We start from the raw sequence: 24,740 nt of genomic DNA, 5'->3' as shown, positions 1-24,740 counted from the left end.
AAAATATTCTGGATAAAAAATTCTGAAAGCAATGGCTAGATCCAAGGCAACCTTTGAATGATAGAGCTCTGGCTATTATCTTTACCCTTTAAACAAGAAACTTCTGTAAGTTTTGTCAAGTAGTTCATAACTTAATGTGAAAATTCTCCATGAGGGTTTGCTCAGAAAAGGTAGCTCAAAATTATATTTCTAAGATAATTTGAGGGGGTTTCATGGTGAAGTATTTATGACAAGTTTCAAAATTATTTTCAGCAAAACTACATTTGGGAGGACAAAGTCTTCTGTTCCTCCGAGCAAATCTGAAGAGGTAGCTTCTTTTCTAAAAGCGGAAGTACACCTTGCTATTCCCAATGTGGTAAGTTATGTGTCATATGGGTAAGCTAAAATACACTGTCTTATAGTTATGTCTGCATTTGCCAAGCACAGGATGTGGGCGTGCTTCTACTGAACCAGCATCCATTCCAAAGAACAGTTACTCAGGCCTTTCAGTGCACTGAGAGCAATGATGAAATGTGCTCACAGTCACAGTGTTCATGTTTTCTCTCTTAGTGGTGCTTGGAGAACCTGGCCTTTTATTGTTCTTGTGTGTTTCAGCAATTATATTGCAATTTTTCCTCAGCGTTCTTTGGAGAATGATTATGGTTCTCCTTCATGTGTAGCAGCTGCATTGCTGGAATAGATTTTTCATGTTTGTTTTTTAACTGTTTTGTTCCTTCTCTGATTTAAATCCTTTGTTGAATAAAAATAATGAACATTATCTTTGCTTAGTTTGGCTTTAGTCATCTCGATAGGAAGTAAGATCACCAGAAGGAGGAACACTGTACAAAAATGAGAAGATTCAAAACCAAGAAAATAGCTGTAGATTTGTGTGTGCAAAGAACAAAAAGGCAGCTTGATTGCAAAGAACTAATAAATGCTTTTCCTTTGGTAGAGTAAGAGAACTCTGTATCACCAATATGTATGGTATTTTGTTTTATATATGAGAAGATAACAATATTATCCAATTGTCTTATAAATATTAAAAGTTTTATATTAATGAAATTATGATGAAAGAAAAGCTCTGTTCTAAGGTGATATTCCTTTGACATTGAAGCTGTGTTCATAGTGTCATTCTGTTGTACATTCACAGTGTGTGTGTACACATAATACACGAGGTCTATCAGTATAGAATTTTTACCTTGTTGATATTTGCATAAGCATAAAGCCCTAAGCTCCACCCACTGTGAAGGAAAGTGCATCTTTCAAGTCCTCTGAAATACTTGACTGATCCAGGGCGGTAATCAAGTGATGCTGGGTAAAATAACACTTTGCTAATGCTGGTAGGATTTTGCAAGATCCTTGCTTTTATGCATAAAACTGCACAATCTGTGAAATTGATTTATAAAATATCAGAGTCACTTTTAAGCAGTTCTGAACACCCTAGTGAATGATTTCATAATTTCAGTATAATGGCTTGCACATGAAAGCTATAAGATGACGTTCTAAGGACTGTATTTGAGGATTGAGCTTATCCCAAGAGTGATCTTTCTTCTGAAGTTTAACAAGAAATACTGTTTTTCTGTTCTTTCCTGGATCACTCTCAGGTAGGTTCTTCCTCCTGCTCAGTATTTTGGAGAAATTGATGTGTGCCTTTACTCTACCTTATCCTACATAGAATTATTTTCAAACAAGGACAGGACAAAGTCACAATTAGCAGTATTGCTGCCAATACAGTTCAAAAAGTTTTGGGTTCAGAACTTCATGGCTGTTTGTTTACTACTGAATAAAACAGGCTAGAGGCTGTTCTTTGACCTCGAAGTGAACTGACCTGAAATGGTGTGTATCCACAGTAGTAGTAAATGCTTTTCTCCCTGAATCCAGGAGTTTGCATTCAAACTGTGTGTTAGGAACAGCCCTTGTCATGCTTTGTGTGCCAAACTGTGCCTGAATTTTTTCTGGGAGAGTGCTTTATTGCATCATCCCAAACTATGCTAAGGGAGCATACTAGCATTTATACAGTGTGGATGACGGCAGACCAGAGCCTGTGTTTTGACCCTATTCTGTTCGCTAGTTGTTCTTGACTCAGATCAAGAATCCTCGTTTTCCTTCCAGTTCTTTTTATCATGTGCTCTGGTAGTTGAATATGAGTTCTCTTCCTCTTCTGACTTGGGTATTAGATTGCTCTCAGAATTATGATACAAAATCCTTGCCAAATATACAAGTTGAGATCTCCACAGTTACTGCATGGAGTTCCATTAATTTACTAAAAACTGTGCTCTTGCAAAAGTTTTTGAGGTAATGCTACCTTTGGGATTAAAAAAAAGAAATTAGTATTTATTCAACTAGGACCTTTGACACTTTGGTCTAGGTGGTTTTGTTTGCCTGAAATTACCTACAATGTGAATATATGTATAGATAAGCACATAGAAGTTATGTAGCTGTAAATCTTCTTTAAAATGAGCTGTCCATATGTATTTTTATGACCATCCCTCTTACAATTCTCTCTCACAGAATTTAGGATCCAGTGGTTAAGAGCAACAGAGAGGAGGATCTTGGTCTCCAGTGCCTGAAGGGGGCCTACAGGAAAGCTGGAGAGGGACTTTTTACAAGGGCATGTAGTGATAGGATGAGGGGGAATGGTTTTAAACTGAAAGAGGGTAGATTTAGATTAGATATTAGGAAGAAATTCTTTACTGTGAGGGTGGTGAGACACTGGAACAGGTTGCCCAGAGAAGCTGTGGATGTCCCCTCCCTGGCAGTATTCGAGGCCAGGTTGGATGGGGCTTTGAGCAACCTGGTCTAGCGGAAGGTGTCCCTGCCCATGGCAATGGGGTTGGAATTAGATGATCTTTACGGTCCTTTCTAACCCAAACCGTTCTATGATTCTATGATAATTTTTAATGCTTTATAATTCTAGAATGCAGGAACCAGGACTTGTAATGTATTCCCACAGATTATGAAAAATAATTATAAAAATGCTGTTTAAAATGTTGTAGGAATTGTAAAAATAATTGTAAAAGACCCAATAAATCTATGTACTTATACACTTGCTTGTCATTTTGCCCACACTATGACTGTACAAATAGGTACTAGGTCAGTACAGTATGTTTCATTTCTTTAGAGGCAATTCTGAGCCAGACAGACTCTTAAAGTTACATTTTCCAGCTTCTCTTCTGGGGCAAGTTCTGCAATTTGTTATGAGTCGAGTAAAACTGAGGTCTTAGAAAATGACTATCGATCAATCAGTTGCATTTATTTCAATAATATTTCAACTTTTTTTAAATAGGTAATGGTTCCTAGTTTAGACGATATACAGCAAACCATCAATTGCATGATTCAGTTAATATTGGAAGTAAGTCATGGAGTTGCTCAGTGGGGACAGAGATATTTGCAAAAATCTATTTTAAGAGCAGAAACAGGCACACAGCAAGTATCTTCAGCAGGCTTTGGATCGGCAGGAAAAATAGCCAAAAAAGGGGAAAGTAAGTAGTTTTTTTTTAAAATTTATTTCAACCTTTTACTTTGATAAAAATGCCATATATAAATATTTGTGAATAAGCTCACTTTTCTTCAAAGGGTCCAACTGTGGATTATCTTGAACTAATTTGTTGGGTTTATTTTAATTTAATTAGCTGTCTTTTTCAGAAATAGCTTTTCAGGCTTATGTAAGTGTTAGAACTCTGAGAAACAATAAGCAAACCAAAATCTTAGAAAAATTGCTAAGTTCTGAATCTCCTATTTAATTCGAGGCAAAGTAAGCTTGTAGATTTATCTTTTTACTTACTTACTATGGAATGTAGCTATAATGATATAGTTGAAACGATAAATAATGATTGTAGACTAGCTCTCATTGTAATATTGAGATAGAACAAGATCTAGTTTAATAATTGGATTTCAGTAAAGATTTTAATTGCTGGCTATATTCCTAGAATGGATTATAAAACACTTCAAGTGTTTGTTCATGTGACTATTCAGACTGTAGATAGACCTGCATCCATTTTAGGCAGATACTTTTTTCCTTAATATTATTTCTAAGCATTTCTCCATATGCTTTTCAAGCATCCACAAAAGCCCATATATATTTTTACCATCCAGTTCTCTTAGCTGCTTGGCTGAGCCAGTGATCTGCAATACAGTTGTAGCTTTGTTGTGATTCCTTTGGAAGGTCTTTAATCTCTTGGAAAGTTTTTCTTTTTGATAGTCCAGAGCTGGGACTTTATTCTTCTACTAATGTGCTTTTTATGATTTTAACCTCTACAATGGGCTTCAAGCAGGGTAGCAGGAGACTATCCTCATCAGACAGTTGTAGCCTTTTCCTCTGCTGTGGCAAAATACATCAGCCAGTCACTGTTTTCATCACCTTTAAACTACTCATCAGCAACACCTGGGGGCATATGTTAATGTTTGGCCAATGAGATCTATGGAGTACACTGGCAAGGATGGATCAGTCTGAGACTTTGTTTCCAGTGACCAGACCCCTGAAAAGGTCATCAGAATAAAAGAGAACTTGAATTTGCATTAAATCATCCCCATGAAACAACGTGTGTGGTGGAACGAGTGGATTTTTCTTCTCCATTCTCTTAAAACTGCTTCAGAATGCTCAGGCATTGTTATGACAGAAGGGGCTCATTAGATCTCAGGGATATCAGCATCTATATTGACCCTGATTGTCTCAGCAGCTCATGAAGGATGAAGGAGGGACATAATAAATTGCATTTATTTTCCTTCTATTTGAGCTTACTTAGTTCTTAAAGGAGACAGGGCTCCAGTTTCAACATCAACAGTGTAACTGGACCAGCAGCTACCAGTGTCTAAAGTGCCTTTGAAAGCATATTTGGAGGCAAGAGGTTTAGGAAAATCTCTAGGTTCTCCTTTCTCTTCTTTTTTTTTTTTTCCTAACCTCTTTCAGACAAGACTGAAAAGACTGACATTAGCAGTTTGTGAGACAAGTATAGCTTCAAGACATGACAAACTTTATTTGTGCACTCATTAATATGTGACTTGGCGAAGTTTAGCATCTTTTTTGAAACCACTAAGTAGAATAAGCAGAATTTATTTATTTGAAGCATATTAGAGTTCAAGAAACTTACACTGTTTTAAGGGGTTTTTACAATTAAAAAACTTTAATTATATGAATTTTTAAAAATATAAAACAACACAGAATGTTTATGAGGCCTTGTTGTGTTCTAGTTACAATTAAATTACAGTGGAAAAAATTGAATACATGAATTAATAAGACTGTTTTCTTTCCATTTGGAAACATTCACTCTAGATTGAGTTTGCTGTAGCTGTATAGAGCCTGGCCTGAACTAGCACTTGGTACTTTCATATTAAGCACTTAGAAGACAGATATTCAAACTTACTGAACAGCATCATTGCTTAACTTGGCATGCATAGGTTTAGAACAGAAATCCAACCAGACTTTTAATGGTCATTCACTTACATATAATTTTATTTTACAGAAGGAGAAGAAGATGTTGTCCTGGTCAGAAAGCTAAGAAATTTTTACTCAGGTGTAGCAGAACATGAAGATATTTCTAAATTAGTTGTGCTCCTCTCTTCTTCTATGAATTCTATAAGAGAAGTAGCTAGTGAAGTTCTGCAGGACTTTCAGAAATATAAAGTGCTGTGGACAGAAGATAAAGATGCCAAAATTCAGGTGAGTTTAATGATGATCACCTACAGGACGGTTCTTCATTAATCTTATCTTTTGAAATCAGAAAACATTGAGGGGAAAAAAATCAAGGAAAAAGATGTAGAAAACACATTAACAGCTGAAATTCTTACTTTGTCTTTCAGTAGTAATAGTGGTGTATTTCCAAAGCAGAAGTAATAGCATGCTACCCAGTTTTTGTGTTGGGGTTTGGCTTTTCCTGCTTCTGTGACATTCTAGATACTGATAAACTGGTCCTAATTTGTTTAATTTTTGTTTGTGGAACTCTGGATTTTAGGCCACAAGAAACTACTTCAGTCTGACATGATGTATACTGCAACCCATAGAAATTCCCACAGCATCAGTGCTGATAATTGTGCACTTTTCTCTATGGAAAACATTTATTTTGAGTTTAATACATATTTTATTCACCACCCTTCCTGTAGTTATTTTAGGTGGTGAGTTCTGCATTCTCTTTTCCAAGAAGACTCATCTATTCAATTCTTGGTTGTTTGAACTTGAAGTTGAATCCTCAAGTGTGGTAGAAAAATTTAGTGTCTGCTACAGCGAGAAAAGTTAGTTTCTAGGAATTGGAGGCTGCTTCAAAATATTTCACTCTGTCCTCCTACAATGGAGTTTTAATTTAGAGTTTGAATTTAGAGGTTCAGTAGAAGGAAGTTGGCTTCTATATCTACTTTATTTAACCTTGGCTTAATTCAGTTTTCTATTCTTATCTTTTCTATTTAATGGACTACATTACATATACATAGATCTGTGAACATCACATCATCTTGCTACAGGACCACTGGTATCTTTTGAGTGTCACAATGGAAGTTGTGCAGTTTATGTGGGCTAAAAAAACCCCACTTTATATGCAGAGCTGAGAATTTACTGTTAGTCTAATTAAAATTTTAAGCCTAATCAAATAAATATTATTAATTTGATCTAGTTACTACTGAAGAAAAGAATACTGCTACAGAGAAAGCCTCAATAATAATGCAGTTAAGTTTTATACACACATGCCCTAGTTTCTACATTCTTTCTTCAGCACTATGCTATCCCTTCCTTTGCCTGTCTGGGTACTCTCAGACAAAAGAATAGAAGTGGGAAATAGCTTTCAGCATTCATTACTTGCCCGTGCAATGTAGGCGTATTGAATACAGCTCTTGTGTAACGTTTCTGAAATGCAGCTTTTCAGAATGGCAAAATTTTCTGTGCTTGAGTTCTGCTCATGGAACTACTTAGAATATGTGTTTTATTGTGATTGTTTCACATATAATGGGGCTAATGGTGTAGTCTTTCTGGAAGTGCAGGCATGTATTTTTTGATCTCTGTTTCGTCACCTGTTTTCACACAACCAGTAGGCACTTAATATGTCTTGGATATCTGTTTCTCTGTTAAATTTGACTGGAATTTCCCAACAAGCCTGAGAGTTACTGACAGGGAAATTGATAAACATGAACACCTCATCACATGCATTTTACTATATTAGCAAGGCTACAGAAGGCTAAAAACAGGTATAATATTGGTGTAAATTTTCAGTAATTCCTGAATAACTGTTGCAACTTGTTTTACCAAAAGTATGCAAAAGGACATTTGTTGATTGACATTTTAAACTACACACAGCAATTTTTGGCTAGCTGTCCATCTCTGACTGAAATTAAGAAGAAATACTTCACTATACTATGTTTGAAGGAGAGATGAAAGATTTAAAACCCATTATTCTTCTTGGTCCAATTGAATTGCATACAGGTATGACATTTTTTATCTTTGTATGTACAGTAAGATACTGAATACAATAGTTATGTTATTTGGTTTATTCTCTGAAATAAAGGCTTTACAATACAAAATTACGGAAGAGACCTCCCTGACTGATCAGCCAAGGCTCACTCAGACCCTTCTAAGGAATCTGACTTTAAAAACCCCTCCATTCCCCTTGCCTTTTGCTCTTTGGAGTGGTGAAATTAAATTCTGTCATGGCTGTGAAGTTATCATGAAGGCTTGCTAAAGAGTTAATGAATGTGTATTGATACTGATTTGGTCATTTCTGACACTGATCTAAGGCACCAGGTCAGCCAGTGGTTATAAAGAGCATTGGAAGCATAAATCACCTTCTCTGATATTGGTACAAGAATAGTACATAGCTGCATTAGCTTCTTTTTCACTACCAATATTTGTTTCAGCAGGAGATATGGCTGCTTAGCCATTCCAATATTTAGCATCCACAGGTCTCAGAATATCATGTGTTTTCCTGTCCACCTCTAATGTCTTTAAAGATAGAGACGCATCAAGACCTGGTGTTAGAATGTGTTCCCTCACACAGTGTGTGTTCTCTCAGTTCTGTACAACACCGTGCCTCAGTACCTGGCCTTCTGTGGCCCTGACAACTTGGTACTCATTGATCATGTTACTCTGAAGAACAGTCAGGTGTGGAAAAACGTATTCTTTCCAGACAACTGCTTGTTGAAGAATTAAGCCATTTGTGCTATGACAAAGACGCAAGGTTTTCAATGGCACTTATCCCATTCATCTCACAGATTATGTAGCTGACATGTCTTCTCTGGACCAGTGTTTACTGGGTTGTTTGATGGATTTTTTTTTTTACTTTCTGTGGCAGATGTTGTCATGGTTGTTATCTAGGGAGAAGTAGTAAATGTATCCCTTTCCAAATGAGTGTGGCCATGTTTCTGATGAGCAACCCCCATCTTCTAAAAGATTAGACTGAGAAATCACCTCTGTACAATTTGTCTTCCTCGTACATCAGAGAAGACAGAAGCTGCACTCTTTGATGACTAGAGTTCATTTCAGGATCTTGGTGGCACGTTATCCCTAGCTTTCTTCCAGTGAATAAAGAAAGTTGTCAAACTGCTGACTGCATATCCTCATCCAGTTCCTGGATGCAACTTCTTAATGAAACCACTCTGGAGCCAACTAATTCACTCTGGAAAACTCTTGCTGTCTATTATTCTGTGACCAAGAGTGATAAGAAGCAGTGTATCCAAAAGAATATGGATTTTGTTTATGGTCACACTACTCCCTCATCTGTGACCACTGCATGAGAGGGAGGCAAGCCCTCTAGGTTCAAGAGCAAGGATATTAAATGTTTTTATGATCTGGGGAAGCAAGTTTTTTTCTTGGACTCAATTTAGGTTTGGGAGTTCATTTATTATCACTTATATATTCTAGCTTCTGGACAGGGTACAGTACTTTTCTTCAATTACCCCTGGCCTTCAGGAATAAGATTTTCAATGCTAATATCCACATTATTAAAGAAGAAACCATATCTGCTGTAAAATTTGTTTTGTGAGCAGAAGGCTTATATGCTGTTAGTATCTTTCAGTTTCTTTCACCTGAGTGCAAGATGTTGCCTACTAAAATCTTAATTTATTCTGATAATAAGTTAGAGTGCCAATGATTGTCTTTTCTCTCTCTTCGGTGTTGGTTTGTGTTTATATATTAACTGCATATGATATGATGTGACACCTTACTGTTATAGTTGTGAAGTATTCCAAATCCCAGTATTGAAATCCCAAGATATCATTTCCTCAATAGGTATAGAACATTTAAATATCACTGATCTTTATGCATTTGGTTAATATATATCAAAAGTATCCTCTGAGAATCTGCATTAAGAAGTAGTCGTTTTTCTTCTTCATTCGTCTTCGCTATGTATTCTATTAGATAAGCTTATCAATATGTTTTAGAGATATTAAAATACACAATAAACCAACAGAAATATATTTAAGTAAAGTTGAAATTGTTTTGGAACTTTTAAAATGCAGTAATTGGATTACCTATTTTCTTTTCCTAATTGCTGTTAAAGAACCATATGTGATGATGTGGGGTTTTTTTTACAGAAAAATATCAAGATGTTGATTGAATAATTTTTTTTTTTTTTTTTTTAAATCAGAACCCCTGAAAATAGCTTTAGCAGTTGAAGCCAAAGCCTGGAAGATACTCCTCTGTCGTTACTTAAATGAGGAATATAAAAAGAAAATGACAGACATGATGTCATTCGTAACGGAATATTTAAAGAAATTGTCTCGACCTCTGTGTGACTTAGATGACGTCAGATTTGCGATGGAAGCTTATCTACTATACATGATAATAAAATAGAAATGGATATGACTCTGGAACCTATTGAAGTAAGATGACTTTTAATTTTTATCTTGCTGAATATGATATTATATAATAGGAGTCATAAAATAAACTGAGAACCCAAACAATGAGTTTATTGTTCTGAAGGATCTAGGCTGAAGAAAGTGAAAGAAAGTAATATTTTTTTGTTGTTATATTTAGTATAAATTATGAATCGGTATTAGATACTTTGCTAGATACTGTATGAATGCTGAACAGAGAAAAATATTCTCTCTCAAATAAATGATAATATAAATACAATCTAGGAGACAAGTTGCAGAAATAAGCAGATGAGGGCACAAGAGAAAGGAGCAATACTCTCCCTTTTGCTGTGTGCTTTTCCATTAGCCTTAATCCTCTTGCTAACTTTTCTGTATCTATAAACAAACATCTTGATCATTTAACCTCTTTAAATATAACCAGAATGTATTCATAGAGCCACATATCATTGTATACTGTCAGAAACTTTCAGCATTCTTTTAGTTTTCCCAATAAGAAAAAAGCTAAAAGAAGCTCATTAAGTCTTATATATATTTGGTATTTATTATCACATTCTGAAACAGTCAGCTTAATAGAACACATTTTACATTTTCGTCCACCTTTTGGAGAAGAAATTGTATTGCTGTATAGTAACAGTTTCTTTCTTGAAGACTGTTCTATTAACAAGGTACCAGAAAGGACTTTCAGTGCATTGTCATAACTTTTCATAGTTTTATGTTAAGAAAGTGGGTTTTGTCTTAGCAGTTTATGCAGTGGTTTGTAAGCCAGGAATGGTACAGAGACTACTTGAAGGCAAATATAACCAGTTCTGTGATCCAAAAGAGGTAGAGGTTAAACAAGTAAAGGAAGAACTTGAACAATAATTTCAACATTTAAAGTACATTCAGATCTGCTAAATGTTATTTCTTAGTCTGACTGTCTTCAGGCTGAAGATATGGACACGGTAATCATACTCATAGATGTTAAACAAGCAAGAGTTTGAACTCAGTAAACTGAGTTCAGCACTGTCTATTCTTTCATGAGCTTTCCTTAAATAATGAAAGAACATAGAGCTGATGATAAAATCAAGAAGTGAATATAGAACAATGACAACTGATCAGTAATTTCAATATTTTGTCTTGGTTTTTTGGTGGATTTAATTAGAACTTTATTGATGGGGTGATTAAGGATTATATTTCTTACTAGAATATGATTGAAAGAGGGCTTATGTAAGGAAAAGTAGGACAGGAAGGGGACTGAGCATAGTTGATGTGGATTTATCAAGAGAAAATCATGCATGACCAACTTCTCTGAGTCTTTTAGAATATTGTATCCTTTTAAAAAATATTTCTGCCATTTCAAATACATTAACAATGCTGAGTGTCTTAAATAGTATGGGTTTGTAAAAAAAGCTACAAATATTGCAGTAATGCTGAAAACTTAAAATGGTTTTGACACTGTTGAGAGGATTAGATGTAATTAGTTTGATTCAGAAGTATTTTCTAACCTTTTAATTTAACTCTATTTTTAATATTTTCAAAAGTACGTATATTATTTTGGGAAGAAATATAATATAGAAGATTAGGACAAGGATTATTTTACAGCAGAATAACTGCATCATTGAGCGCAGTCCCCAACTCTCCTGCTACCTAGTCCTGTTATGAGATTGGGCAAACTCCATCCTAAAACAACTTCAGCTTTCTTGGTACTTTCTTTGCACCCCTAGTCCTCCTATTAGAACAATATTCCAGAATCTTACATTATTAATTTCCAAAATGAAGGCATGACTAATTGATGTACATTTGTATTTGTGCCAGTATTTGGTATTTTTGAGTATATCTATACTACAGTTATAGAGCAGTACAGGCCTATTAAAACAGCTTTAAATCAATCTTACATAATGTTAAAGTCTGATTGCTGAAATACAGAGCTCCACAAGAGCTGAATTGTATTACTCTGAAATTGAAATTTGTTTAAGGTAGTTCAAGTAGAAGTGCATAAAAGGTCAATTACTTTTGTAACTGCAGTGAAAAGAAAAACCTTCAGTACAAATAGTTCTGTCTTAGGCTAAGTACTCATCCTACCTATTTACCCATCATTTCCTTCCATTCTCCATTTTGTCAATATATCTTACCTCTTGGCATTACTTTGGCAGTTTTTCATGGCTTAAAACACTGATGGGTTCAGGTAACACAAAAATGGTAGCATAACCTTCCTAAACTAGGGGGAGAGGATCTGTACGGCAGAATGTGGAATTTTTTACTTCAATTTTTTTTTGTTATTGGCTTCTAGTCCATGGTGTCATGGTAGTCTAGTAAATACATGTTTTCCTGAAGGTTAACTGATATATCAAATATGGCATTATGAGGCATAAAATTGGTAAGTGAAGAATTTCCATAGTTTTGAAATTGCATTTTGACAGTCAGAGTTGAAGGTTGGGTCTTAGATTTGAATTATTTCTGAATTTCTGAGTGGGAAACACTAACCAGAGACTAATAACCTTTGAAGGAAATATGTGCCAAAGAGTATTTTTCTTTCCGAAATTTGAGGTTACATACGCTGATAGAATTTCAGGGATTAAGAGTCTCTTAAAGAAGCAAGATGTTGACAGACACCTAATTGGCAGTATCTTGTCTTTCTGTAAAATGATATCTCCAAGGTCACAAGACTCAATAAGGATAGCAGGGGTCCCAGCTCTGGAGCCCGCAGCATGTCATTCATAATCTGCCTTTTTGCTGTAGCTGATTCCTGTGTCCCAAATCACTGAACTAGACATTAATTCTTCACTAATGAATGAAAAGAATGGCAGCAAACAGAGAAATTTATAAAATATACAGATGTTTTGCCTGGTTTTCTAAGGAAAAATGTGATCTGTGATGTCACTGTCTGACCATGTCTGTGCTCTTCTTTTTCAGCATTCTTGAATACTTTTTTTTTTATTCTATTGGCTTGTTTCAACTTTCAACAAGGCAGATTTTCTCACAAAATAACCTTAAGTGCCTATGAATTTTATAAAAGTCAAAACTTCACAGTAGTCCAAAAACAGACACAAAATACTTTCCCCCTCAGGGAAAGGCAGGCAGGTATTAAACATTCTATTTGACAGCAGCCAGGGAGCTAATCAACATGAATGTGCTGGCACCCACACAGCACCAACATAGGTCTAAACCAGACACAGACTGCTGTATTGTACTTGATTACAGAAAATATGAAATTATATCAGTGGGAGGTAGAGAGATAAGTGACAAAGGATGCAAAACCAAGGGAAATATGACCCAGGGTTTATTACTCTTTTTTGCTAAGAATATACTTTATCATTTACATCAGGACATTCCTGTGGTGGGTCAACTGCTTAATTCTTAGTGTGTAGGCTCTGTAAAAGTGTGGTCAAAGAGGTGAATATTCATTTAACTGTTTTTCTGGGGTTTTCCACATTAGAAGTATATAATTTTCATTTTCTTAGTGAATAGTTTCAGAACCACTAACCAAAAGTAGAGGAGAAGGTGGTCCTATCTTTCTAATTTTCATGTCTAGCTTCGAAGTGGTATGTTAATATATGCCACATGTATTACTGGTATTGTAAACGGAAGTAAATATTATATTTGTACTAGGATTACATATGTGAAATTTAACTAATTTTTCTTTGTTTTTTGTTTGCCAATAAAGACTTTGTGATGATAAGCAGCAGATAAGCTATGTTTTAATGCAAACTGCAATATTTCTGTTTATTTGCAAACATAACAGTGGTTAAAACTGTTAAATATTATGATTTTGTTAGTAAGGCATTTGCATTAGTTTTTCCTAAAAAGGTAGACTAATTGACACAAATTGGAACATTACATAGAAAATGTTGACCTCAATACAAGCTACTTCATATCTTCTTGTCTGTTTTTAAAATGTTTAAACAATTCCTATTTTGACAAAAGAAGCATTTACCACTGTATCAATTTAACTCAACTGCAGGTGCCGTAGACTACCTAAAGGACTCCAACACTGGCAAGCATTTTTAGATCTCAAGAAAAAAATCAATGATTTTAGTGAATCCTGTCCTTTGTTGGAAATGATGACTGACAAAGCAATGAAGCAAAGACACTGGAATCGTATTGCTGAAACAACAGGACATCAATTTGATATAGAATCTGATTCCTTTTGCCTTCGAAACATCATGGAAGCACCAATTCTTAAACACAAAGATGATCTTGAGGTAGGTACATACATTTTTTCCCTACTTGTTAATTTTATACAGTCAGCAAAAATAATATGATTACTTATAAAATTACAACCTTTTTTAAAAATATTTTTTACTTTTGTTAATATCCTCTCAATCAGACCACACTAAAATAATTTATATTTTATTTAGAAGTTCTTATCCACATGAACAAAGACTGAGGTAGCAGCTGGAATCTTTGGACACTTCTTTCTAGATAATCTCTTCTCATTCTTTCTGGCCCTATTTTCTATCATTTTCTTATCCCTTTTTAAACAGGAAAAAAAAACCCAAAACTTCAAATGATCATGGTCACCTAATTTTTTTAACTCTGTGGATGCTTTAAAGATTTGTAAATAAATCAGAAATTTTAGAGGAAGGCTCCATGCTTATTGATATTCAATATGAATACTTCTCTAGATCTTTACGGCTTCTTCTGAACCATACAACTTCAAAAGATCCCCAACATAATCTGAAAAAACTGTCAATGGAGTTTGCAAGTTTTATAGGGTAAATATGCATGCAGAAGCTACTGTTATAGTTATACTTGATTTATATGAAAGCATTCCAAGGTGACCTGCTTAATTTTGAATTAAGCTCTGATTTAAATAGAATATTGGACTTGATGACCTTTCCAACCTAAACTGTTCTTAAATTCTGAGATTCTATAAATTGAAAAGTGGTAACATTGAGAGTTCACCTGGTGATGAGTCTACATCACTACCCTAAACCTTGTAGAAATGATGATTCAGAAATCTTGTTATGCAGAAATAACAAAATGTGAAGCCAGAGAAATGGTGTATCCATGCATTTCCAAGTGTGTATTTTTCAGTTATCCATACATGTATTTTGAGTGAGTAAAATTAGTAGTGTGATCTCTGCATGTGTGACACATTTTTGTACTGTTTTATAAAATTTCATATATTATTTTTAAATATTTTCTCACTAGATGTAAAATATTAAGAAAGATTTAATTTCTGAAGAATAAAGATTCTAAAAAATGGTACTTTCTTTGCAGGATATATGCATATCTGCTACAAAAGAAAAGGATATAGAAGCCAAACTATCTCACATAACTGACATTTGGGGAAGCCAAATTCTGAGCTTTTCATCATTCAAAGGGAGAGGAGAGTTACTGTTACAGGGAACTGAATCATCAGAAATTATAATGTTGATGGAGGACAGTTTAATGATTCTTGGCTCTTTACTGACCAATAGGTATTTGTCAGTGTATTGTGTATGGTATTTTCAGAAACACACAGAGATAGCAGCTGTACTGTTATTAGGCTAAATCAGCAGTAAAATTGAATGGAATATTATTTTTTAATGGAAAAGAATGTTACAATGTCTAATGGAAAACTTCCTCAAGTGGAAGCCTTTCATGTGTTAGTAGCAAACTATTGTCTCAATATATATGAATGTAATCAAGCCGGCAGAAACTTTCCACCAGATTCTTCTTGCTTTTAATGAAACAAGTGTTGCTTGGGGTTTTTTTTCCACCATTGGACATATTTATTTTATAATAGCTTTATTTAGAATTAAATAATTTCTGTTTCTCATCCCTTTCTAGATACAATGCACCATTCAAAAAGGAAATTCAGAGCTGGATTTATAAACTAAGCAGCTCTACAGGCATAAATGAAGAATGGCTGGTTGTGCAGAACCTCTGGATTTATCTTGAAGCTGTTTTTGTAGGGGGAGATATCGCAAAGCAGTTACCCCAGGTAAACTTTAAAATGCTTGCCTATTATTGTGTATTAAAAGCTATCTGTGTAATAATTTCCAACAGATTATGCTGTGAAAGTACTTATGTTTTTGCTATATATAGGAAGCAAAACGTTTTCAGAATATTGACAAATCATGGATCAGAATAATGCAACGAGCTCATGAAAACCCAAATGTAATTAACTGCTGTGTGGGAGATGAGACTATGGAGCAACTTCTCCCTTATTTACATGAACAGTTGGAAGTATGTCAGAAATCACTTACAGGGTATGAATTGTTTGATTTTTAATGCATTATTATTTTGAAAAAGGTTTATATGAAATATTAATAGTATTTCAGTCTTACTTTCACTCTTATGTAGAAGAAATTGAAGAGCTGAAATATTCTAATAAAAATCTTGTTCAATTTTAAAGATACTTATTGAAGAAAAGACTACTGTTTCCTAGATTCTTTTTTGTTTCTGATCCTGCCCTTCTTGAAATTCTTGGACAAGCAAGTGATTCTCATACAATTCAGGTAGAAACTTGGTCATTTTTTTCTGATTGTAACAAAAAAAAATAGAATATAGAAAAGCATTTAATAAATTAAAATGTAACCATTTTCTTCTTATAAACTTTGCTTGAGAAAAATTTTCTTTTCTTGCTCTTTAGTCTTTAACAAAATATGAAATGGATATCTAATTTAAAAAATCCTCAGAATTTGGAGCATGAAAATATGATCCCATCAAGTGATTTACTGGTGGTTCCTTTCACAACTAAACTGACAGAAGGGACCCTGTGAGACTTTCCTGCTTTGAATATGGCCAAATTCATCTAGCTAGTCTGGACTGTTACTGAAGGTTTTTAGTCCAACTGGTCTGGATCGGTACTGAGGGTTGATTGAGATAAGATAGTTGATCTCACACAATAGCTGATCTCTGTTCTGCTAGATCACCTCTGGTAACTGTAAAAAACCAGCAAATGGAGGTAAAATCCTACACAATCATTTCTGTAATTATTACCTACAGATGTCCTGAAATTCATGTGTAGGTTCAGATGAACCTTTGCAGGATAACCTTACTTGAGATTTTTTTCTGTTTGCTAATGTTATGTGTTTACATTGAATGACTTCTGAATTATCCTTACAGCCACATCTGCCTTCCATATCTAACAATATAAATGAAGCAGACTTTCACCCAAAGGATTATGATCGCATACTGGCAGTCGTATCAAGAGAAGGAGAAAATATTCCAGTAATTCTCTAATTTTTTTTTCCAGAAATGTTGTTGATAAATAAATCATTCTATTACTGAATATATAAGTATATATTAAATGGAATTATTATTAATTACTAATGAACATTTCAGGGAATGCTGTAACAAAACTATAGTATGTCTTCATTAAATAAATTTCTAGTATGTTTATTGAAATTAAATCTGTAGTTGTCTTGAATAGAAATTTAGTAACTATTTAGTAACTAATGTTCTTGAACAGAAGTTTGGTAACTATGTTGTATTTTGTATCCTTTACTTTTATTAATTTTTCAGTTGGACACTCCAGTGGTTGCAAAAGGACCAGTAGAACTTTGGTTACAGGATTTGTTGCGTGTGCAGCAGATTTCATTGCATGGCATAATTAGGGCAGCATATTACCAAATTATTGACCCAGGATATCAGTTGCTGAATTTTCTTAATCAGTTCCCAGCGCAGGTGAGATTACAGGATGTGGATTTGTGTGTGCAGTCTGGGTTGTGTGTGTGGGGAGGTGGGATGTAAAGAGCATATGAAATTGTCTATATGAGGAATTTTTCACAAAGGAAACAAGGATATGGATCTACTTAGTAGAAGGAAATCCTTAATGACTTCAATTTTGATACCCTATATATAGCATAATATTTTTCTTGTAATCTACTTTAAAATGACTTTTTTCTTCTCTTGGAGAATATAAAGTAGAACTTATATTTTCTGTAATGGATATTGAACCCCTCTCAGATGCAAATAAAATTTCATGTGCAGATTGATTTCTCTCTCATAATTTAAGAGTGCAAGAGCTATGATTATGATTATTTATCTCATCATTTACAAGATTTACCTCATAGTTCACATATTTGTCACTATGATAATGCAGTCCTAGTAGAGGCTTATCTTCAAGAATTCTTGTTTGCCTAGGGACTCCTTCATCTTACTGATATTTCATACATTTCATTAACAAGTAATGAATTGTTTCCCATCCTGTACAAATTCTGACTCTTTAATTTGCTAATCAGGACAGTGCTGGGTGTAAATTTTTTAACAAATTCTGCAAATATTAGAACTGGCCAATACATTGCTAATTTAAAAAAATTCAGTATACTTAAATATTTAATAGAATTATCTTGAAGTTGTATTTATGCCATAATTATGTATTATCTCAGCAGTATTTATTTTTAAAAGTCTACTACTTTTCTTTAAACAGATAAGGACTGTCTGTCTTATTTGCAGGTCAGACATTTTGAAGTATCCTTATTACCATCTCCAAAGGTCTCCTTTCCCATGTCTTGCTAATCCAAATGTTTTTATGTTCAAAGAATTATTGTGTTAGGAGAGGCGGGATGGGGTGGAGAAGAACTAAGAAATGGTATTTGGGCAAGAAATGGAAAGTACAGAGAAAGAAAAGCTGTGTCATAGGACATAGAAGAAATTGGGCAAAATACTGACAAATATTTGAAATGTTTTCTTCAAACTGCCATTTTCCTGTCTCAGAAGCTTCTATTATAGGTAGCATGAAAAAGTCACATCCAAAATTTTTTTTTTTCTCTGACTAATTGGTCATTCTAAAATGAATTTGTTTTAGACTCTACTGATGATAGCCTAATGATTCTAAAATGGTGAGGTATTTCCTGTTACACAGTCTCTGTAACCATAAATTCACTACAGGTATCAGGAGACAGAAAAGTGGAAAGAGTGAGTGAGTCAAATTTTTAGGTCTCAGTGCTTTGTGAATGTAGAAATGTGAGGGGAAAAGGTATTGATACAGTTCTCATCTATCCTGTTTTGTCATGGGTGTACCTGATATTGTAAATCAAAATCAATCCAAGATTGTAGTTTACACGCAACGTCCTGTAACTCTCTAGATTTGGAAGCAAAATAGCTTGTAGTTCAATGTGCTCCAGGCTGTACTCCAGTCATGACAGCATGTTAGAAAGAGAGCAATCCATCCCATGTTCAGTAGAAATGCACAGCATTTTTTTTTATGTTCTTTTATTAGCTATGTGTTGGCAATGCGAAATTTTCAGCAGGACTTCTCCGCACAATTTCAGACCTGTTTATGTTTGTGATACTGGAGTACACTAACGGATTCTAAGCGAAACTGAGAATCATCCTTAATTTGTGTGTATCTCAGTATGTGACAAATTTTCGTAAAATTTTTAAAACATTTTCTCAGGAGTTTCCAGTACCACAGCACAGCTAATTAACTCAGGCACAGTATCCTGATGAGATAGCTTCATGCTGATGTAATGATAATTTCGGACTCCCTATACCATCATTTATTGTTCCTGTTACACCTAAGTCTTCTATAATAAGGCTAGTGTTCAACAAGCGATTCTTTTGTATTTTTTTCACATATTAAATTTGTAGGTTGGATTACTTGGGATTCAAATGTTGTGGACACATGATTCAGAAACAGCTCTACAGAATGCTAAAGAGGACAGAAAAATCATGCAAGTAACCAATGGGAGATTTCTGGAGATTCTGAATATGTTGATTAGCCAGACCACACATGATCTTTCCAAGTTTGACAGAGTGAAATTTGAAGCGCTTATTACCATTCATGTGCATCAGCGTGATATTTTTGACGATTTGGTAAAGTATAGATTTTTATTTCTGACAATTAAAAGCATTTACTGTTATAATAATTTTTCTTAGATGTGGTAGCTACAGTCACATGTACGTATGCATATGTTTGTAAGACAAAGATGTCCGTAATCTCACCGTAGTAAAAATAGTACACTTTTGCTTAAACTAGTATAAAATCCATCAGTTCTGTCATCTAAATATTTACTCCAAATTTTTACACTTTTCTTAGAATATTTCAATTTTCTACTTCTTCCTACAGAATTGTTTTGATAGACAAAAACCTTTTAGTATGTCCTTTCTTTGAAAAACTGTTGTATTACTCTTACTTGCATAACTGAAAAACGAGTCTGCTGAGGGTGTTGTAGCTTTATCATCATAGATAATTTCCTCATGGCTTGTTACAGAATCTCAGTGGTTAGAACTAGGCTGCGCTTTAGCTCCACCCATTCTAGAGTTAGAGCAATGATAGCAACATCTTCCATATCTCCTAGTTTCTTCTTTCTGTCTCTCTTATTCCTTCAGAGAGCAAGCTACTGGGATTCTCTTTCTGGCTCCTAAGGAGAACACATAGAAGACAAACAAACAAAAAACTCTACTAAAATCAACAGATAATGCCAATCCTATACTTGAACTTCTTAGACTGTGCTAAATTGTTTACATTCCTTTATTCTTTGAGGAATGCCATCCCTCAACACTACATGTATCTCATATTTTTACTACTGATGACAGGAGCTTATTAGATTGTACACAATTTGCCTTCCATGCCTCAGTCAGATTGTTCCTTCATCATGATCTTTGTTCCAATGTGTTTGGTGGATTTAGCAGTGTGTTGTTTGCTAGTTTCACTTGGATGATGAGCTGCACTACCAAAGCAATTTAAGATTAATTTGATTAACAGAAATGTTGTGATGATCAAGTTAAGTGATCAGGACATTTTTTAATATCAGTTTAGCATACATTTAAACATATTATGTGATACTTATATGTATTTCAGTTTACTTACATAGGAACTTTAACTTGAGTAATCACTCATTATTCTCCAACAAATAAGCATTTTATCACAGTTATCAAATACAATAAACGTGGATGCTCAGTTATAACATATACATGTATTTATTTTCTTTTAAGGTAAAAATGCATGTCAAATCACCAACGGATTTTGAATGGTTAAAGCAGTCTAGATTCTACTTTAAAGAGAATTTTGATGAAGTCTTGGTATCCATTACAGATGTTGATTTTGTTTACCAAAATGAATTTCTGGGTTGCACTGATCGTCTGGTTATAACACCTCTTACAGACAGGTTAGAAAAACAATTATACATAATGAACAGTTTTAATATGTATAGGTTTTTTTAACATATATCTTCAAAGAGATACATTCTGAATTAAGTCCTGCATGGGCTAGGTCATTCATGAAAATCTTCTCATACATTTGCTTAATCATACTTTTTTAGAAAAGGTAAAATAACGTCTCACTAACTTGTACACTTTTAGTAATTCCTAGAAAAGTTTTATCACTGCCTAGTCTTAAAAAATATTTACTAACAGAAATGAATCGTTTTAAGGTTATATAGTAATGTATCGTTTAGCCTTATTTCTATACTGAAGAAAAGATTCAGTCAAATATTTTAAATTCTGTAATAAGGGATTCTATAAAGATTTTGTGGCTACCCATGTCTTTGAAAGTCTAAGACAACCTGTCAGTGTCTGTGGTCTTATTAGTACTGGGAAACAGTTTAGATTTGTCCATAAGAATCTAGATGTTGACAAAGTCCCAGCTGTATGCACTCACTTGCCATTCTTCTGTATCCAGGCAAGCAAATGACCATCGATTTTGTTTCAAATGTGATTTAACAATGAGAATTATTTTTCTTTTTTCCTCTTGGGAATTTCTTGGCTTCTTTTTTTTTGTCAAAATTCTTCCTCCATTTATTCCTTTCTTGAGATTTCACCTTTGACCAAATGAGAAAATAGAAAGCCAAAAGATTCTTCACTTGCAAAAACATCCCCTCAAGAAACAAAAATAACTTCCAACCTACAATCATTCACTTTACTGCCTATGTGGAGTATGTGCATGTACAGCTTTTTGAACACCTTTATTTCTCCACAAGAGGTAGAACTGCTATTGTGACAATATGGAAAGTTCAGTACATTTCTGCAGTGAACTGTACTACAGGTATTTTTGAAGCAAAATGTTAAATTCTACCCCAAAATTTGCCTTGACCCCAATATAACTGTAGGAGTAAAACCCTTATGTCACTTTGAAGTTTCTTATTGGTTAGAAATCATCAAGGTCCCTGCAGTGCCAGTTTGGCATAATATATTTTAGTGATTCAAGCTAAACTGTAGGAACTAGTTAGTTATTAAACTCTGTTCAATTGTGGATTTAAACCAGAAATACTTTAGTTAGAAATGCGTTCAGGGTATGTTGAGTTGATTTGACAGTGAAGATACCCCATCATTTGTGTAGGAACTTTGTCATTTAATTCCTTTACCGTTACTCTTCCATACCCTACCATGAACGAAAATTGTAACCTAAGACTCACATATAACTAAAACAGTAGTCTGAACTTTTTAAGACTTAAAAAAAGAGGGGTAAATCTTAGGTTTTTTTTTCTTAAAAATGTAAAAATTTTTTACCCATAATTGTGGAAGGGGCCATATATCCTTATTCTTTCACACTTGAGGATTTAGACAAAGGTAATCTAACCTAGTAAAATGTATACAGATTAAGATACTACAGAATCACAGAATCACAGAATGTTAGGCATTGGAAGGGACCTCAAAAGATCATCTAGTCCGATCCCCCTGCCGGAGCAGGATTACCTAGACCATATCATACAGGAATGTATCCAGGCGGGTTTTGAATGTCTCCAGAGAAGGAGACTCCACAACCTCTCTGGGCAGCCTATTCCAGTGTTCGGTCACCCCCACCGTAAAGAAGTTTTTCCTCATATTTATGTGGAACCTCCTGTGTTCCAGCTTGCACCCAAATATGATGAGGTGGCAGAATTCAACAGCAGAATCTGCTCTTTATAGCTGCAAAAAGAGTTAACGACAATTAATTTCCTTTTTGTGGTGTGCATTAATTTTTAGCTCGTCTAATATTCACAGTTTGTAACAAACTAGATTAAGACCTGATAAAACTTTTTGCTTTTATAAATAGTGTTTAAATGCTGTATTTTGTGACTTTTACCAATCTGAACTTCCTGCACTCATATAAATCAATGGAACTGCTTTATGAAGAAGTAATATTTCAACATAAGAGCTGTAGAATTTATCACATAACTCATTTATATCTTATATATATATACACATATATCTTTCATATGATTTAATAAATTAATATGAACTAACATTTATAGGTGCTATATAACTTTAGCACAGGCTTTGGGAATGAACATGGGAGGAGCTCCAGCAGGACCAGCTGAAACTGGTAAAACAGAAACGACGAAAGACATGGGAAAGGCTCTGGGAAAATACGTAGTAGTCTTTAACTGCTCTGATCAGATGGACTTCAGAGGTTTGGGTAGGATTTTCAAAGGTAAGACTTCTTCATGTAGCATAGAAGAGACCTACACAGGTCATTTAGGAGGTGCAGTTAGAGCAGGTTGTTCAGGACCTTATTCATGCTGGGTTTTGAGTATCTCCAGGGATGGACATTCCACACCACCTCTGGGCCCCTGTTCAAGTGTTTGTGTCCATTGTCTGCTCTTCTTCCACTGCACTTCTGAGAAAAGCCTGGCTCAAATTTCTCAGAGCCTCCTATTAGCAATAGGCTTTCCCCTTAGCTTTCTCTTCAGGCTCAACAAATTGTGTTCTCTCAGCCTCTCCCTCTGTGTCATGTCCTCCAGCCACTGACCATCATGGCAGCCATCTGCTGGACTCATGCAAGTGTATCAATGTCTCTCCTGTATTTGTAAGCCCCAAACTGGACACAGTACTACAGCTGCTATCTCACAAGTGCAGAATAGAGGCAAACAATAATTTTCCTCAACCTGCTGCCTACGCTCTTGCCCAATATGCAGCTGGCTTCCTTTGCTACAAGGGCATAATTCTGATTCATGTCCAGTTAGTTGTTAAGCAGGAGACCAGGTCACTTTCTGCAAAACAGCTTTGTAGCCAGTCAGCACCAAACCTGTACTGCTGCATGGAGTTATTCTGTTCCAGATAAAGGACTTGAAATTCATAAGGTTTCTCTCAGCTCATTTATCAAAGTTATGGTATTGTATGTATTGAGAAACAAGGGGTGAAACTATTAATGTTTTTTATATTCTTTTTTTTTTTTTAGCAAGCAAATAATTGTGGCATAAAAGTGCCTAAAGCTGTGGGTTTATAAACATATTGCACCTTTGAAAGTCAAGCTATTCAAATTCTAAAAAATCTTTGAGTATATGACAGAATCCCTTTAAAGTGATTTAGCCTTAACTGCGTAACAATAATATACTCTGAATCAGTTGGATAAATTTTTCACTTTTAAATAGCCATCTTTCAGTATACATGAAAGAAAACTACTGCCTACTTGTACTTTAATATCATTTGGAAAAAAATGCTGCTACAAATTTTTATTATAAAGTGTTGCTAAAGGAACAACAATTATCTTAGTTGCTACTAAATAAGTGATACTTTTCCAAATTGAAATTAGGCAACTGTGAAATTAATCCTTTACAAAAATGTTATTGTTATTATTATAGTCTTCTAAATTATTTCTCTTTCCATTTAATTTTCTTTCTCTGTCTTCCTCTTTCTTTCATAGACAAGTTCACACAGAACATTGTCCACACTTTGGATGTTGTTAATATCATGCACCGTTACATGAAATACTTGTAGTTTAGTGTGGACTTACCTCTATGCACAAGCAGTACCATTTTATCTGCTCTAAGATTAATATTTTCTGTCTTGTGAGATTCAGAGTTTTATTTAAGGCCCTAGTTAGTGCAAAAATAATTTCAATTTTTAATTGTAACCTTTATAAGAGGCAAGAAAAAGTAATTTAAAAACATTGTGAAGTCTGGAAGACCCAAATGAAAAGAAAACACTTGGAATTTTTTGTTGTAACATTTAGGGCTAGTCTTTTGTAGCTCTAAGTCACTTAGGTTTTTTTAGATTAACAATACAGCTTTTTGTAAATAATTGAATTGTCGCTTTACAATAAAAGGCTACATTCACAGAAAGATGTGGACGAAAGGTCTGCCAAATGCCCCAAGATATCAAAAGATTTTTTTCTGATTTTGATTCACTTTTAA

General features: G+C 34.4%; 1 protein-coding gene across 1 annotated transcript in view; it reads left to right on the top strand.

The window, feature by feature from the left end:
* DNAH8 (dynein axonemal heavy chain 8) overlaps positions 1-24,740 on the top strand; it is a 152,170-nt gene that overhangs the window by 37,332 nt on the left and 90,098 nt on the right. The window contains exons 15-27 of the mRNA XM_068399510.1: positions 253-355; positions 3,266-3,461; positions 5,442-5,638; positions 12,041-12,054; positions 13,712-13,952; positions 14,974-15,173; positions 15,526-15,679; positions 15,784-15,924; positions 16,807-16,911; positions 17,206-17,367; positions 19,276-19,500; positions 20,623-20,795; positions 22,860-23,038. Of these exons, the coding sequence (XP_068255611.1) occupies positions 253-355; positions 3,266-3,461; positions 5,442-5,638; positions 12,041-12,054; positions 13,712-13,952; positions 14,974-15,173; positions 15,526-15,679; positions 15,784-15,924; positions 16,807-16,911; positions 17,206-17,367; positions 19,276-19,500; positions 20,623-20,795; positions 22,860-23,038 (2,090 nt within the window). The remainder of the gene's footprint in view (positions 1-252; positions 356-3,265; positions 3,462-5,441; positions 5,639-12,040; positions 12,055-13,711; positions 13,953-14,973; positions 15,174-15,525; positions 15,680-15,783; positions 15,925-16,806; positions 16,912-17,205; positions 17,368-19,275; positions 19,501-20,622; positions 20,796-22,859; positions 23,039-24,740) is intronic.

The sequence above is a fragment of the Nyctibius grandis genome, chromosome 1 (assembly GCF_013368605.1).
Source record: "Nyctibius grandis isolate bNycGra1 chromosome 1, bNycGra1.pri, whole genome shotgun sequence".
Classification (NCBI taxonomy): Eukaryota; Metazoa; Chordata; class Aves; order Nyctibiiformes; family Nyctibiidae; genus Nyctibius; species Nyctibius grandis.
This window is presented reverse-complemented; position numbering and strand designations above follow the sequence as displayed.